The sequence below is a fragment of the Myxocyprinus asiaticus genome, chromosome 50 (assembly GCF_019703515.2).
Source record: "Myxocyprinus asiaticus isolate MX2 ecotype Aquarium Trade chromosome 50, UBuf_Myxa_2, whole genome shotgun sequence".
Classification (NCBI taxonomy): Eukaryota; Metazoa; Chordata; class Actinopteri; order Cypriniformes; family Catostomidae; genus Myxocyprinus; species Myxocyprinus asiaticus.
The window spans coordinates 23,357,984-23,373,329 of record NC_059393.1 but is presented as its reverse complement, the minus strand read 5'-3'; the positions used below and the strand labels follow the sequence as shown (position 1 = coordinate 23,373,329).

The 15,346-nt window shown below is 37.6% G+C and overlaps 1 protein-coding gene across 1 annotated transcript in view; it reads left to right on the top strand.

Annotated features, from left to right (window-relative positions):
• LOC127438809 (fibrillin-2-like) overlaps positions 1 to 15,346 on the top strand; it is an 89,692-nt gene that overhangs the window by 26,845 nt on the left and 47,501 nt on the right. Inside the window, exons 8-10 of the mRNA XM_051694663.1 lie at positions 2,912 to 3,037; positions 6,488 to 6,613; positions 14,689 to 14,841. Coding sequence (XP_051550623.1) covers positions 2,912 to 3,037; positions 6,488 to 6,613; positions 14,689 to 14,841 — 405 coding nt within the window. The remainder of the gene's footprint in view (positions 1 to 2,911; positions 3,038 to 6,487; positions 6,614 to 14,688; positions 14,842 to 15,346) is intronic.

Here is a 15,346-nt window from a genome sequence, read left to right as displayed (position 1 = left end):
CCTAGAATTCCCTCCCAATGATTAGAAATGCCTTTCAAGAAAGAGCTATTAAAGTGGCTCCTCTTTAACTTAAATATTCTTCTCCTCCCTTCAATATCCAACATGAGAGAAAGCTCCTATGTCTGGCCTGGATTTACCCAAAGACAGAGAGCCTTTGGAAAAGTTTTTCTGGCTGAATTACAAAGCACACACATGTGCACTTTTGAGCTGGAGGATCTGTGTGCCATACGTTGAACTTTCCAGAGTCTCTTTGTGTTCAGTTGCATTTAATAGGTGAGACTGTTTTAGAACTATATTAGAAGACAGAACCAATGGTTTGGTGCTTATTGGATGCAGGTTGAAGGCCTGAAGATTGTTTCAACTAAAGAGGAAAACTTATTAGTCAGTGGATCACCTGAACGACTAGTCAACTAAGCAATCTTATAGAAGGCCAGTATTATTTGGCTGGTTTTGGGTTCATCTCAACCTGATTGCATGAGTTTCTTAGAGGCTGTTTACATAAGCCATGCTCTTGAGTTTAAAAAACAGCTAGATGACATGCAACAGAATGAAACACAATGCAGGGGCTCAAGACTACTTTTAACTTTAAATACTACCTTGAAACTGCAACGCTCCACTGCAAAAAAAAAAAAAAAGAAATCTTAATGAATATTTTGTCTTATTTTCTGGTAAAACTATCTAAAAACCCTTAAAACAAGAAAAAATTACTAAAAAGAAAGGCATAAGATATTAAGTCTTGTTTTTGGAAAAATCTAACAAAATTTGGTGGGGTTGTTGCTTAAAACAAGAAAAAAATATTTGCCAATGGGGTTAGAAAAATACATTTGTTTTTGCTTTGAATCAAGTTTTAATTCTTACCCCATTGGCAAATGTTTTTTTCTTGATACTCACCGAGCACTTTATTAGGTACACCTGTACACCTTCTTATTTATGTGATTATCTAATCAGCCAATCGTGTGGCAGCAGTGCAATGCATAAAATCATGCAGATACAGGTCAGGATCTTCAGTTAATATTCACATCAACCATCAGAATGGGGAAAAATAAATGATCTCAGTGATCTTGACCAAGGCATGATTTTTGGTGCCATTTGGGCTGGTATGAGTATTTCTGTAACTGCTGATCTCCTGGGATTTTCACACACAACAGTCTCTAGAGTTTACTCAGAATGATGCCAAAAACAAAAAACATCCAGTGAGTGGCAGTTCTGCGGACAGAAACGCCAGACTGGTTCGAGCTGACAGAAAGGCTAGGGCAGGGGTTCGGCAACTTTTTTGACATGGAGTGCCATTTTTGATTTTCCTGGTCAATGGCTGTGCCGACACAGGTTTCCAGGTTTAATATGTATTTTGAATAGACTTTAGATTTTTAAACCCCACGATGTGGGTTTATGTGTTCTCTTTTAATCATTTAATGTAATTTTGAGTGTGACCATGGTTTAAGGAGGGTGTACCTGTATGCTGGGTTGGAAATCTCAAGGATTAATAGTGGTGTTTTCCTTTTTACATCATGTGTTGTTCTGAAAGCAAAAAGAAACAAATGAAACACAGAATGCAGGCTGTCATCCGCGCAGCCTGACCGAAGTAAAGCGGGCGCGTTTACTCGCGTGATTAACCGAAAGTGAAGCGCTGACAGCTCGTGATGCGTGAATGGCTTGCACTCGCTGCACGAGTCTTTTGGGTATACTGCAGTCTCGTCATATTTTAACTTTTTGTTTAGACTCCCATTCAGCTCATGAAAACACGCTGTGTGATCATGAGGAAGGACTGCATCAAGATGTAGATCAGAATGCAGGTGCGGAATTTCATATAACTAAAATAGTCTACTCCTCTCTCGCCGTTGCTGGCGTGCCAGTGATTACACCTCCGCATGCCAATGCTGGCACGTGTGCCATAGATTGCTGACCCCTGTGCTATGGTAACTCAGATAACCCCTCTGTACAACTGTAGTGAGCAGAATAGAATCTCAGAATGCACAACATGTCGAACCTTGAGGCGGATGGGCTACAACAGCAGAAGACCACGTTGGGCACTTTATTAAGACAATAGTGTTTCTAATAAAGTGCTCGGTGAATGTACATTTTACGAATTTTTGTTCGATTTCTCTGAAAACTAGACTTAATATCTTATGTTGTTTTGCTAAAGTAAATATATCTTGTTTTAAGACATGTTTAGATATTTTTATCGAAAAACAATTTGAAAAAGTTAGAAAAAGTTTTTTTGCAGACGAGACACTTAGCACAAGGGTTCCATGCGTGAGACATAATTGTATGCGGAAAAGCAAAGTATACCCAAGCCTTAACAGCTAAAACACAGTGGGCTGCTAAAAGCACCACCATGAAAAATATCAAAACTAAGAAAAACTAGTTGGTTGTTGGACAACTAGTTGACTCGTCGCTCATCGTGACCCATCCCTTGTATCAACAAGTATGAAAACAAATACAGGACAAGAATTAGACATCTAACACAGGCATTGGAGAACAGACTTGGCTTGATGTTAGCAGTGTTTGTGTGCTAGCCAGACGTAACTGCCATTCAAAAGTCCTTCCAAAAATCTGTCCAATTCAGACAGTACCACAGATTTAAGTTGTGTTATGGAGTCCAAGGGCGATGAGTTTGTGCGATGACTACATGACCAGACAGTGAGCTATCAAAGAGCAAAATTGTGAGGGCAAAGTCTGAGGGAATAATAAATGTCTTCAACTCTCTTAAAGAAAACACCTACAAGAAATACTCACAGAACCAAAGTGAAATCCATACTCGGTCTCAAAGGTTTAGATGCTGCTGTTGTAGTTATTAGTATTTCCTTTCAACAAAATAAATGTTCTTCTGTGTGTTTAATTGCAATAGGTTTTCCATATTATCTCACAATAGATATAGAACTGATGGTTGCAATGTTCTTCATGTTGTTAGATGTGGATGAGTGTCAGGCCGTTCCTGGACTGTGTGCTGGAGGGAACTGCATTAACACCGTGGGATCTTACGAGTGCAAATGTCCCGCAGGCCATCGGCAGAGTGAAACCAACCAGAAGTGTGAAGGTACGTCACTCAATGCACTTATTTTACCAATGCAATTAAAAAAAACCTAAAACACGAACTGTTGAAGATTGACAGTAGTGAGTGGATTTTATAAACTAGCAATGATTTCACTCCCATTCTGAGCTCATAATTGGGGAAAAAAGCTTGAGTCATGCATTTGGCTTTTTTCTGTTGCTGAAATATACATGTTGACAGTGTCAGGTCCAACTCTCCAGTAAATGTTGGCTGGAATCACTTTTGTGTGCTTTCTAGTTTAAGCAGCAGCCTGATTGAGTTTTTAGCCACAGCTTTTTTCCTCTTTGGGTCCATCTTGGTCATCTTTAATGTTAGATAGTGCCGCTTGAGTGGAATTTAAACAATGCAGAGTTAAAACAAGCGGGCGTGTTGTAAAGCGGGGAATCTGTAGTTGTTGGAACCAAGCCTGCCCTTTGGGGGTATTTAGATAAATCTTAGTGAGATTGACAGATAGTGGATTACAGTTATGTTCACATTCCAGCATGTGTGTTCTTCCTTATATACCACAGTATTGTAAATGTCTCCAAATGTGAACATTGACAACAACTTTTATTTTTATTGCTCAGAGGTTTTGCATTCATGGCTAAAAAGATTTTAAGGTGTTCTTAGTTCTGTTTAATTGAAGTATCAACTGTGTCTTTGGTGATGTTTCTCGAATGGTTAACATTCCCATTTGTGGCTTTGGTTGTAGTTCGGTCTGATTTTGACCTAAAACTCGGAGTTAAAAGTTAAGAATGTTCACCAATAGGGACCCAACACACTTCTAGTTAGTCATCCAGAGATAATCCCAACCTTCGAGGTTATTAGCTTGACTCCTAATCAGATTCTGACCCCAGACGGCGTGTCCGCAACTAAGTGAAAGTTTGGAGAAGAAACAGAACCTTTGTGTGCAGGCCTGGACAAAGCAGCTATTTTCTCAAGGTCAGAGACCAAGAAAACCAGAGAGAATTCGGTAATTAGGTGCTCAGTTATCGTCCATGGTATCTTCTGTTCACTAAAACAACCAGTACTAGAGTCTGAACGGCTGGAGTTTGACTGGAAAACTGCTCTCTGATCTTTGAAGCCGTATGAAAGGGTGGAAAAACCCAGGTAGGAGTTCTGTTGGGGTGGTTAATTACAAGACAATTGTGTAGTGGAAAAAGTCTTGCCCCAAGCGAGGTGGTAGGACAAACCTCTTAGTGCTGACTAGGGCAGTTTGAGACTTGGTGTGGTGGAAAGAATTCAAGTTTACACCAGAAAGCAATTGTTTCATAGCTGTTTCAAAGCTATTTTCTTAAGTTTGCATGTACACTAAAAATAAATCCACCTCGTATCAAGAACCACTTCTTTTTGAGTTGGCTAATATATTTCTTTGGAGATGAAGAAAGTTCTTGATGCTATGTTTTAGGTTCTTATGGATCAGTGTATTGTTCTAGGTATCATTAGCGACGTGAAGCTTAAGGTTTTCATATGGAATTATTGGAACTAAATTGGAACATATAACTGGAACTAAAATGTTATAGGAACTTAAAAATGTTTCTTCTGTAAAGAACCTAAAAAGGTTTCTATAGTACATAAAGCTCTGAAATTTTTTTACAGTTTTAAAATTCTGGGTGGAACCATTTTTTTGTCCAGTCACATTTCTTTTCACAAGGAACCCAAATGATGGACTTGGATAAGAAATAATGGGGCTGCAGTGCTGTAGACATTATGTTTTCATTGATTCTTTTTTTTTTTTTTACATCACTATTAATCTTTTTTTCATATTTTTTCCCCTCCTCCTTTTAATTTAAGTGCCAAGCACTCTGGCAGTGAACCTGATGTCAGTATCTGATCAAAGAAACAATTACATCTGGAATGCCAAAACCACAGAACGCTCTCTTGTCATGTAAAAGGGCCTCTAATGACATGAACAGACATGTGAATACGCACGCAAACTCAGTGTACACGTGATCTTGGGCTGTACAGTGATGTTTCTTTGGTTGAGACCCTCACAGAACCCATACTCTGACCAGGGGCCATTTATCCAGGTGGCAAACGTTTCCCTCTGAATACAACTTCATGTCTGCTTTGTGTAAAGTCTGGGCCGTTCTCGGGTCACACTGACAAGCCTGTTTGTTTTGCCGAGGTTTTTATGACTCCAGCAGGACCGTTCTCAGTCGGTTTGGGATGTTGTCTTCCAAAGTTGGTCCACATACACATACTCATCAAACACGCAATAATACATCATGTTCGTACCACATCCTGCCTCAAACTCATGTGACAAACCCTACACACAATGTCTACATATAATTTTACTAAAAAAAATCTAATTGCACGTGTGTATAAATATAAGAACGACACACATTAAAAACCAACATCTTCCATCTGTTACAGTAGTTCACTCTGAGTTTCGGTTTGGAATTTGCAGTTATAGTCGCGTTATGTACCATATGAATGTGGATGGTGTCAAGAAGCGACAATTTGTTACTGCTGATGCTGTTGTCTAGATTTGTCGAACCACTGGGCTCATCTTTGATGAAGTGTTGACGTGCATTGTTTATACAACTGCAGCTCTCAAAGTCTCAATAGGAAAGTAAAGTCACAAATGAGATTTCTTTAGGATCTCCATTGTTTCTCCAACATGGCATTGAGATTAAATGGAGACTTTTGCTGAATTCACATGCTTCTCAGATGTTTCTCCTGAGAAAAAGACCCCATTAATCTCATGTTTCATCAAGTTTTAGAAAAGATCTCACCAACATCTCAAACTGTGCTCAGATTTGCCAAGATGCCAAACTCTGCAAAACAAACTCTCAACATAGACTCAAAGATTTGTCATCAACCTCTGCCAAGACCAAATTTCAGAGCTATGCTATCCACATACATTTTATAGCTCTATACTCTTACTGTACGACAACAATTGACGATTTTAACTTCTCCTAAAGACTTTTTGGCGAATCATCTGAAATAAGGTTGATACTGCAGAGAAACACAACTATAAACTCCATAAAGTCTCCTGAACTATGAAAAAGTAACCTCTGACCATTAAAGAAATTTCTTCTGTGTTATTCTAACTAGAGGTTTGTGATCACAATTCAGAGTTAACATGTTTGGAAATGCATCCATCAACAGGATACTTCTGGAGATGCACAGCTGATTAAATTAATGAATTCTACATGAAGTAATGAATGAGTTTGGAGTCTTTTTAGTTTCTCAGCTATGGTGCTGGCATAATCAGATTTGATTTCATGCGAGCGTCTGCAGCTGCAGTGGTTTTCTGCAGTAATGCTTCAACTACACTTGGGGACAACCCAAGTATGTTTATGTTTCGATTCAACAGCAAGACTTTGCTTTTAGTCTGGAAACCAAGTTTAACTGAAAAATCGCAAGTGATAATTCTGCGATTTTTACAGTTTTTATCAAGGCAGAGGATGCATCAATAAAAAAAAATCTTGTTTTTGTGTTGTGTTTCAGATATCGATGAATGCACAACTATATCCGGCGTGTGTGATGGTGGAGAATGTACCAATACCGCCGGCAGTTACGTGTGCACCTGTCCGCGAGGGTATGTCACCAGCACTGATGGATCCAGATGTGTTGGTAAGACTCTTTCATCCTGATACAGAAACACACACATGCATGCAAGCACACATTTGTACCGCTGACCTTACACTCCTGGGCCAAATCTGAGATGTACTTCATGTTGCTTGTATGACTCATGACAATGAACTCTGTGTGGTCAACCACTTTAAGCATAGGCAAGTGTGTTTATATCTGTGTGTGTGCATTTAACTTAATATTTCAGTACAAAATAAACTTCTCAGTGAATGACTTCTCAACGCTACATGAGATAAAGGACAGTTTAGGCTAGTGTGTTTGATTATTATCTCAGTTCCTTTGGCTGTAAAGCTGTATTTGCATGTGACATTAAAACCAGTATTGTGATACAACACCGCTACTCTTGGAAAAAGTAGCTTGTTACTAGAAAATTAATAAAGCTGAGCTACTATCATGCTTCTGAAAAATGTCAATAGTAGCTTTGCAACTTTTAGTCTTTTGTAGCCAAACACTGCGAAACAGCTTCAAGTGCGTGTCTTTGTGAATAACAGCATTTCTTGTCGTGTCACTACGAGGCGTCTTACAGGTTGTCCGCCTGTTGTGGGTAGATGAGCAAAAATGAAGCGTGCATGAAATACATTTGGATGAGGAACTTGTGAACTGGTTTCAGCTTCGTCGTATCTTGTGGGTGGCGGGTGCTAGTTTCACACCCTGGCCACTGTTTAATATATTTGCAGACTTCCCAGATCAATGGTTTTGCCATTTCCCGATATTGTCGATCATCGTCTGTTCGCAATCGGCATTGGGATCTTTGTAAGACATCATTGATATCTGATTATATCATCTTATTGCCCAGCCCTAGTACCTTCAGGCATTTGGAAATTGCTCCCAAGGATGAACCAGACTTGTGGAAGTCCACAATTTTTTTCTGAGGTCTTGGCTGATTTCTTTTGATTTTTCAATGATGTCAAGCAAAGAGGCACTGAGTTTGAAGGTAGGCCTTAAAATACATCCGCAGGTACACCTCCAATTCAGAACACCTCCTATCAGAAGCTAACTGGCTAATTTTCCAAGCTGCTTAAAGGCATAGTTGTATGTAAACTTCCGACCCACTTGAATTGTGATATAGTCAATTAAAAGTGAAAACATCGGTCTGTAAACAAATGTTGGAAAAATTACTCTTGTCATGCACAAAGCAGATGTCCTAAACGACTTGCCAAAACTATAGTTTGCTAATATGAAATCTATGGAGTGGTGAAAAAATTAGTTTAAATGACTTCAACCAAAGTGTATGAAAACGACTGATTTCAACTGTAGTAAGGGTCTATTTAGGCAGGCAACATGAAATAATGCAACCTTTTAACTTTAAAATGTTGCTGGTCTTGGTGTGCATGAATCATCAATGTACATTATGCACAATGATAGTTTTTTAAATGTTTTACATGTGAATTTGTTCTGCTTGTGTTTTATAAATGTGACAGTTTTTGTAAGAATGTTTTTTCAAATGTTTTATATGTGAATTAAAACTGCTTGTATTTTATCAATGCGACAATTTACGTAGGAGTAGTTTTACGAAGATTTTCGTTCTGATCGTGTTTCATGAAAGCCCTATTTACACACAAAAAAATTTTAAATCTTTTACATGTGAATTAATTCTGCTCGTGTTTCATGAATGCTACAGTTTGAGTAAGAACGGCTTTTTCAAATGTTTTGGAAATTAGTTCTGCTCATGTTTCATGAATGCAGAAATTTACACGAGTGGTTTTTCAAACCTTTTCCATGTGAATTCTCTATGTTCAACAGTTTGTGTAAGAATGGCTTTTATGAATGTTTTACAAGGAAATTTGTTCTGCCTGTGTTTCATAAATGTGACAGTTTGCATAAAAATGGATTTTACAAAAGTTTTACTTTTAAATTCGTTCTGCTTGTGTTTCATGACTGCTACAATTTATGCAAGAATGGCTTTACGTATGTTTTACTTGTAAATTCATTCTGCTTGTGTTTAATTAATGCAAGAATTGACGTGAGAATGGCTTTACGAACGTTTTACATTGAAATTCGTTCTACTCGTTTTTTATGAGTGCGACAATTAATTTCAGAATGAATTTACGCAATATTTACCTGGAAATTCTTTCTGTTCATGTTTCATGAATGCAACAATTTGCGCAAGAATGGTTAAATGAACAGTTTCGACAATTACAACTGTTTCATGAATGAGGCCAACATTTTTTTCCAGATGACTGCAAGAGCAGATTTTTCAGCTGATCTAGTCAAGTCAGATTTATTTCTAAAGCACATTTAAAACAACAAAAGTTGACCCAATGTGCTGTACAGCAGGCAGATAAAGGAAAACAAGAGATTATTATAACAACAATAATAGTAGAAATATACATAGCACAAACATAAAATATAGACAAAAAAAGTAGGAATACTAAAACCATTTACTCAGAAGCTCTATATACTCCATCAGAAGGCTTAAAAGGATAAGGAATAAAAATGGACCTTTAGGCTAGATGTAAAATAAGCTATAAAGGGTGCGGACCTGATGTGGACTGGAAGACTATTCCAAAGCTTGGGGGCAGCAACTGAAAAAGCCCGATCTCCCTTCGACCTACGTCTAGAATGGGTAACAAGAGAAATTTATTACTTGACTTTAGAGACCTAGATGGCGAGTAAGGGTGCAAGAGATCGCCAATATATTGTGGGGCCAGACCAAGTAGGGCCGTAAAAACAAAAGTAAAATCTTGTAATCAATTCTATAAGTAACTGGTAACCAATGCAAAGAGGCCAATATGAGAGAAATGTGCTCTCGTTTCTTTGTCCCTGTTAAAAATCTGGCTGCGGCATTCTGAACCAACTTTAATCAGTGGGAATAAATATGAAGTGTTGTGTTGACATTCAGCTGTCAGTTGATAGTCAGTTGCCAGTGTGTTATTAAGTGAAGTATGAAATGTGGGTCCAGTCTGAGGCTAATAAAGTGCAGTGCTGATATATGTATCATGAGCGATCAAGAGTTCAGAAGTCTGATTGCTTGGGGAAAGAAGCTGTCATGAAGTCGGCTGGTGCAGGTCCTGATGCTGCGATACCACCTGCTTGATGGTAGCAGTGAGAGCAGCCCATGGCTCGGGTGGCTGGAGTCTCTGATGATCCTCCGAGCGTTTTTCACACTGCCTGGTATAGATGTTTTACAGTAATCCAGTCGAGATGTAATTAACGCATTGACCACTACTTCCAGATCCTTGCGTGTGAGAAAATGTTTTAATTTGGCAATAGACCTTAGGTGAAAAAACTTCCTAAATGACAGCATTTATTTGCTTCTCAAAACTCATAGTGGAATCAAAAATAACTCCAAGATTTCTCTATTGTGCACATTATTAGATAGGTAACCTAACTGACTTCTGAGGTCAGCAGAGAGATCTGATGAACCTAGGATAATAACTTCAGTTTTATCCTCATTCAACTGAAGGAAGTTTTTTGCCATCCAATGCTTAATGTCTTTCCATACAGTTGAAAAGATTGCCAAGAGAGCAGTTACTGTCAAGTCTGATGGGGAGGTAAAATTGGGTATCATCAGCATAACAATTATACACAATATTGTACTTGTGAAAGATGGAACCCAAAGGAAGCATGTAAATCGTGAACAATAAAGGACCCAAAATAGATCCCTGGGTGACGCCGCAAGTTATAGATGCAGATGCTGAGGAAAAACACCCTAGATTGACAGAAAATGTCCTGTCTTTAGAGGCAAACCAACACAAGGCTAAACCCTGGATACCAACCACTGTCTCAAGCCGGTCTAGGAGAATGTTGTGGTCAATGGTATGAAATGCTGAGCTAAGTTCGAGCAAAACTAAATCAGCACAAGACCCTGAGTCAAGGCTGATCAAAATGTCATTTGTTACTTTCAGTAAAGCGGATTCAGTACTATGAGCCTGTCTAAAACCAGATTTTAATCTGTCTAGAACATTAAAAGTAGTTAAATATGATGAAAGCTGGGGGGCCTGGGTAGCTCAGTGGTAAAATACGCTGGCTACCACCCCTGGAGTTCGCATCCCAGGGCGTGCTGAGTGACTCCAGCCAGGTCTCCTAAGCAACCAAATTGGCCCAGTTGCTAGGGAGGGTAGAGTCACATGGGGTAACCGCCTCGTGGTCACTATAATGTGGTTTGTTCTCGGTGGGGCGCGTGGTGAATTGAGCGTGGTTGCCGCGGTGGATGGCGTGAAGCCTCCACACGCGCTATGTCTCCGTGGCAACGCGCTCAACAAGCCACGTGATAAGATGCACGGGTTGACTGTCTCAGACGAGGAGGCAACTGGGATTCGTCCTCCGCCACCCGGACTGAGGCAAATCACTATGCCACCACAAGGACTTAAAGCGCATTGGGAATTGGGCATTCCAAATTGGGAGAAAAAGGGGAAAAATCCCCCCAAAAAATAAAATAAATAAAAATTTGATGAAAGCTGAGAAAACACAACTTTTTATAAAAGCTTAGAAATAAAAGACAACTTTGATATTGGTCTATAGTTATTAAAACTAGGGATGTGCCCGAAGCCGAATACCATATTTAGAAAGGCACGAATTATGACTAAAATACAAATATTGAAAATATTAGTTTGACTGATTATCCTAGAATCACAAGGATAAAGCGACATTTAACCAAAATTACAATTAATTTATGAATCTATGCAGCCAGTATTTCTAGTGTGAACCTTATGGATGAAAATGCGCACGTTGCGATTTCAGATCGGATGGGCACAGTCTCGACGTTTGTGGTCTCTGTTAATTATGTGCGTCTGGAGCTTGTCAATTGTAACATTAAGATATGACATCATATACACATATACACATATATATATATATATATTTTTTTTTATTTTTAAATAATGGTGTCCTTTCGTAAAAATTCCTAGACTTACGGGACTTTCACCTGTTTGTAAGCTATATTGATTTATTTTAATTTATTTTAATGTTTGAGTAAATATTATTCACTGCTAAATGTGTGTTTGACACTTCACATTTTGCTTAGCACCTCCTGCCTTCAGAATAATGTTGTTATACATGCACAGACAAATAAAATTCTGTTTCATGAAAATAATAATATCTGAAATACCAGGAGAAACCACAATTAACCACATATTCCATAGTTAATGTAGCCTACAAAATCAGCTTCATATGGTAAAAAATAAGAATTAAATAATAATGTAATTAAATAATAATTGTATAATAATAATAATTATTATTATTTTATGGAAAGGCATATTTTATTAATAGAAACTATAAATGTAAGAGTAGCATTTAAAAATGGTTCATTTAGTTTTGTATATCATATACATCATATGATAGCCTTTTGAAAGTCAATATGCAATTAAAATAGACCTTTTTCTTAATACATGTTCCTTGTCTTATTGTGCATTATACATTTGTGTTTTTTTTTTTTTTTAAGTATTGTCATCTTAATGAATCACCCAGTTCCATCCTGTCCATCCATCTACAACTTACTCCACCTCTGAAACAACTTTCCTTAAAAGTTGGATAATGTTAACCATTAGCAAAATAGCTATTTAAGCATTGTTTTAGGTAATGTGGCCTTTCTACTGTATTATCTTACCAATAGTAAACATTGTAATTTAATGCCAGTTCACGCTAATGAAATAAAAGCAAATAAAAGCAAATAAAGATTGATTTGAAAAAGAAGTGTTTCCATTGGGATATGCTGAGATACTCTGAAGGGTGACCTTGAAGCAAAATTGGTTTCAAATGCCATTTCATGTCTACTACACTGCAAAAATTTAATTTCTTACCGACAATGTAGTCTTTATTTTACGGTAAAAATTTTTAAACATCATTAAAACAAGAAAAATTACTTGAGAAGCAAAATGACAAACAATATTGAGCCTTGTTTTCTGAGAAATCTAACAAAATATGGTGTGGTTTATGCTTAAAACAAGAAAAAAACTATTTTCCAACTGTGTAAGAAAAATAAACTTGTTTTCCCTTTGAATCAAGTTTTTTTTTTTTTTACCCCATTGGCAATAGTTTTATTTGTGTGTTATACGCATAAACGCAAGAGGTTGACCGATAGTGGATTTTGCCGATACCGATAACTATGGTGGTGGGAAAGGCCAATAACCGATTAATCGGCCAATAGTTTTTAAAAATCTATTTATTGAGCATTAAAAAAAATCGTATTCTTTCCTTACTATGACGGGCGTGGACAAAGAGTCTAAAATGAATAAAATCTCAGATGTGGTTATGTACTATTGTGCAACCAAAATCCCAATAATAACCAGACCAGGGACTCTTATTTTGAAATGACGAAATGCTGAAAAAAATACCGGCATAGATTTTTCCGATAACCGATAATTCCAAAATGCAACGATATATCGGTAAAACCGATATATCATTCTACCTCTAATAAATGCTACTAAATTTAGTTACATTTAGTTACATAAGTAAGTAAAAAGACTTAATATCTTATGTCATCTTGCTTCTCAAGTAATTTATCTAGTTTTAAGAACGTTAAGATATTTTTCTGGAAAACCAGACAAAAAATACTAATAAACGTGTTTTGTTTTTTTTGTTTTTTTTGCAATCTAAGTTCCACAGATAACTTTTTATTCGCTGGTTCATTAGAAAACCATCTATTAGCTGGTGTTTTAAAGAACTCAGAAACAAATACACTGATCTGAAGAACCTAGAATTAAACATCAATAAAAAAATTTAATCTCCAAATTACCATATAGCATCTCAAGAACACTATTCAACCAAAAATGGTTTTTGACAAGAAGAATGTTCATTGTGAGCCCTGCATTGTTGCCTCAACACCTCCCTGTATTTAAAACAAACCCTTCACCTTCATTTTCTACACAGCTTTCTGCCTTGGCTGGTGCTTTGTATCTTACAGAACCAGACCGTTGGGAGTTATTTAGGCAGATGCTAATCAGCGCTAATGCCTTGTCGCTGTAAGTTCGCTCTCACTTGATATAGCTACAAACACAAGAAAGCTCACATTAGAGCAAGAGGGAAGGTCTGGTTCCAATTGAAACCAGCATTTCCATCACCACCCTACCTCCCCCAGTTGGGCCAATCCCAGGGGGTTTGGGGTTGGAGAAGCGTGTAGTATGGACTCTGCAACTAGACTCGCCAGATGAAAGGCTTCTTATGTCCAATGTAATTGGCTAAGATTACTCCAAATGGACTTAATTTATTCTAGTCTGCTGGCTCATTAACCAAGTTTATCGACTTTCACCCCTGTCTTGCCCCTTTAACATGGTTTACACACACATATGTGCTTTCTTGCTGACATCCGTGTATGTACCTAGCCCCCCTCGTCGACTTTGACCGGGTGAAACTTCCATTTGCAATCCTATTCCAGGGGGCTTTTGGAGCACCACTGGTTTACAGTGGCTTCCTCAAATTTTACAGCTCTCACCTCATAAATTAACTTCCTACTAGAGGACAGTGTAAAGGACACACATGAACATGACTTCCTGTGACCGCAACTGTACTCATGAGAAAAGTATTTGTTTTATTTGGAGACGTCTGTTATGTGTAACGTCCATTCCATGGGCACGGTTTTAGTAAACACTATCTTAAAGCACTTTGCTTGCTAGTATATGCTAAATTATTGCTTTGAAATAGCCTAAGAGGATTTTCAGACCAAATACATTTTAGCACTTAAAAAGGTATAGGCAGTGCAACAAATTGAACAGAACGCATGTGTCTCAAGATGTGGTTTTAAACATGCATGCTTCTGCGAGGAAACCCCAGCGAGATGCGGCGCAACACTCAAAGATGTCTGTCTAGCAAATGTTCACATAAAACTATTTTTTAATCTATAAAACATAGATTTTTTCTTTGGAGTAACGAGCATTGATAAAACATACACAATTGTAATCGTACGTAAGTCCAGGAAGGTGTATTAAATAAATCAGACGTAAAAAACGTTTTATGTTGACTAGGTTTCGTCAGTCAGATCAAACTAGAAAAATCACATTTGTTATTACTTTCAGTTCATACATTCCATGCATATAGAAAATGTGCACATTGTATACAGTTTACTTATTGCATACTAACATATTTACCTAACATAACTGACCTCTCTCTCTCTCTTTCAGATCAACGTATTGGTACTTGTTTCTCGTCTTTGGCGAACGGTCGCTGTGCGGGTGAATTGGCCGGTCAGTACACTAAGATGCAATGCTGCTGTGAAACGGGTCGCTGTTGGGCGCTCGGACATATTCCAGAGATGTGCCCTGTCAGAGGTTCAGGTGAGTGCGTTACTTAAATACTTCAAAAACAGACTAATTCTTTTAAGTTGTTTTCATGTCAAATAATTTTTGTCTTGTTTTCCAGTAAAAATATCTAAACATTCTTAAAAGAAACAAATTACTTGAGAAGCAAGATGACATGAGATATTAAGTCTTGTTTTTAGAGAAGTCTAACTAAATTTTGTAGCGTTTATGCTAATATCAAGCAAAAGCTATTTGCCAGTGGGTTAAGAAAAAAACTTAATTCAAAGGGAAAACAAGTTTATTTTAAGTTCCCCATTTGCAAATATTTTTTTCTCGTTTTAAGCATAAACCGCACCAAATTTAGTTAGATTTCTCAGAAAACAAGATTGAAATATCTTATGCCATTCTGCTTCTCAAGTCATTTCGTCTTGTTTTAAATTGATAGTTTGCAGTGTAGAGACTTTGGGGTTGACTCTTGACTTGAAGCCAGTAACCTAGCAATCACATAATAATGCTTAAAACCACTCAGAACACCTTAGCA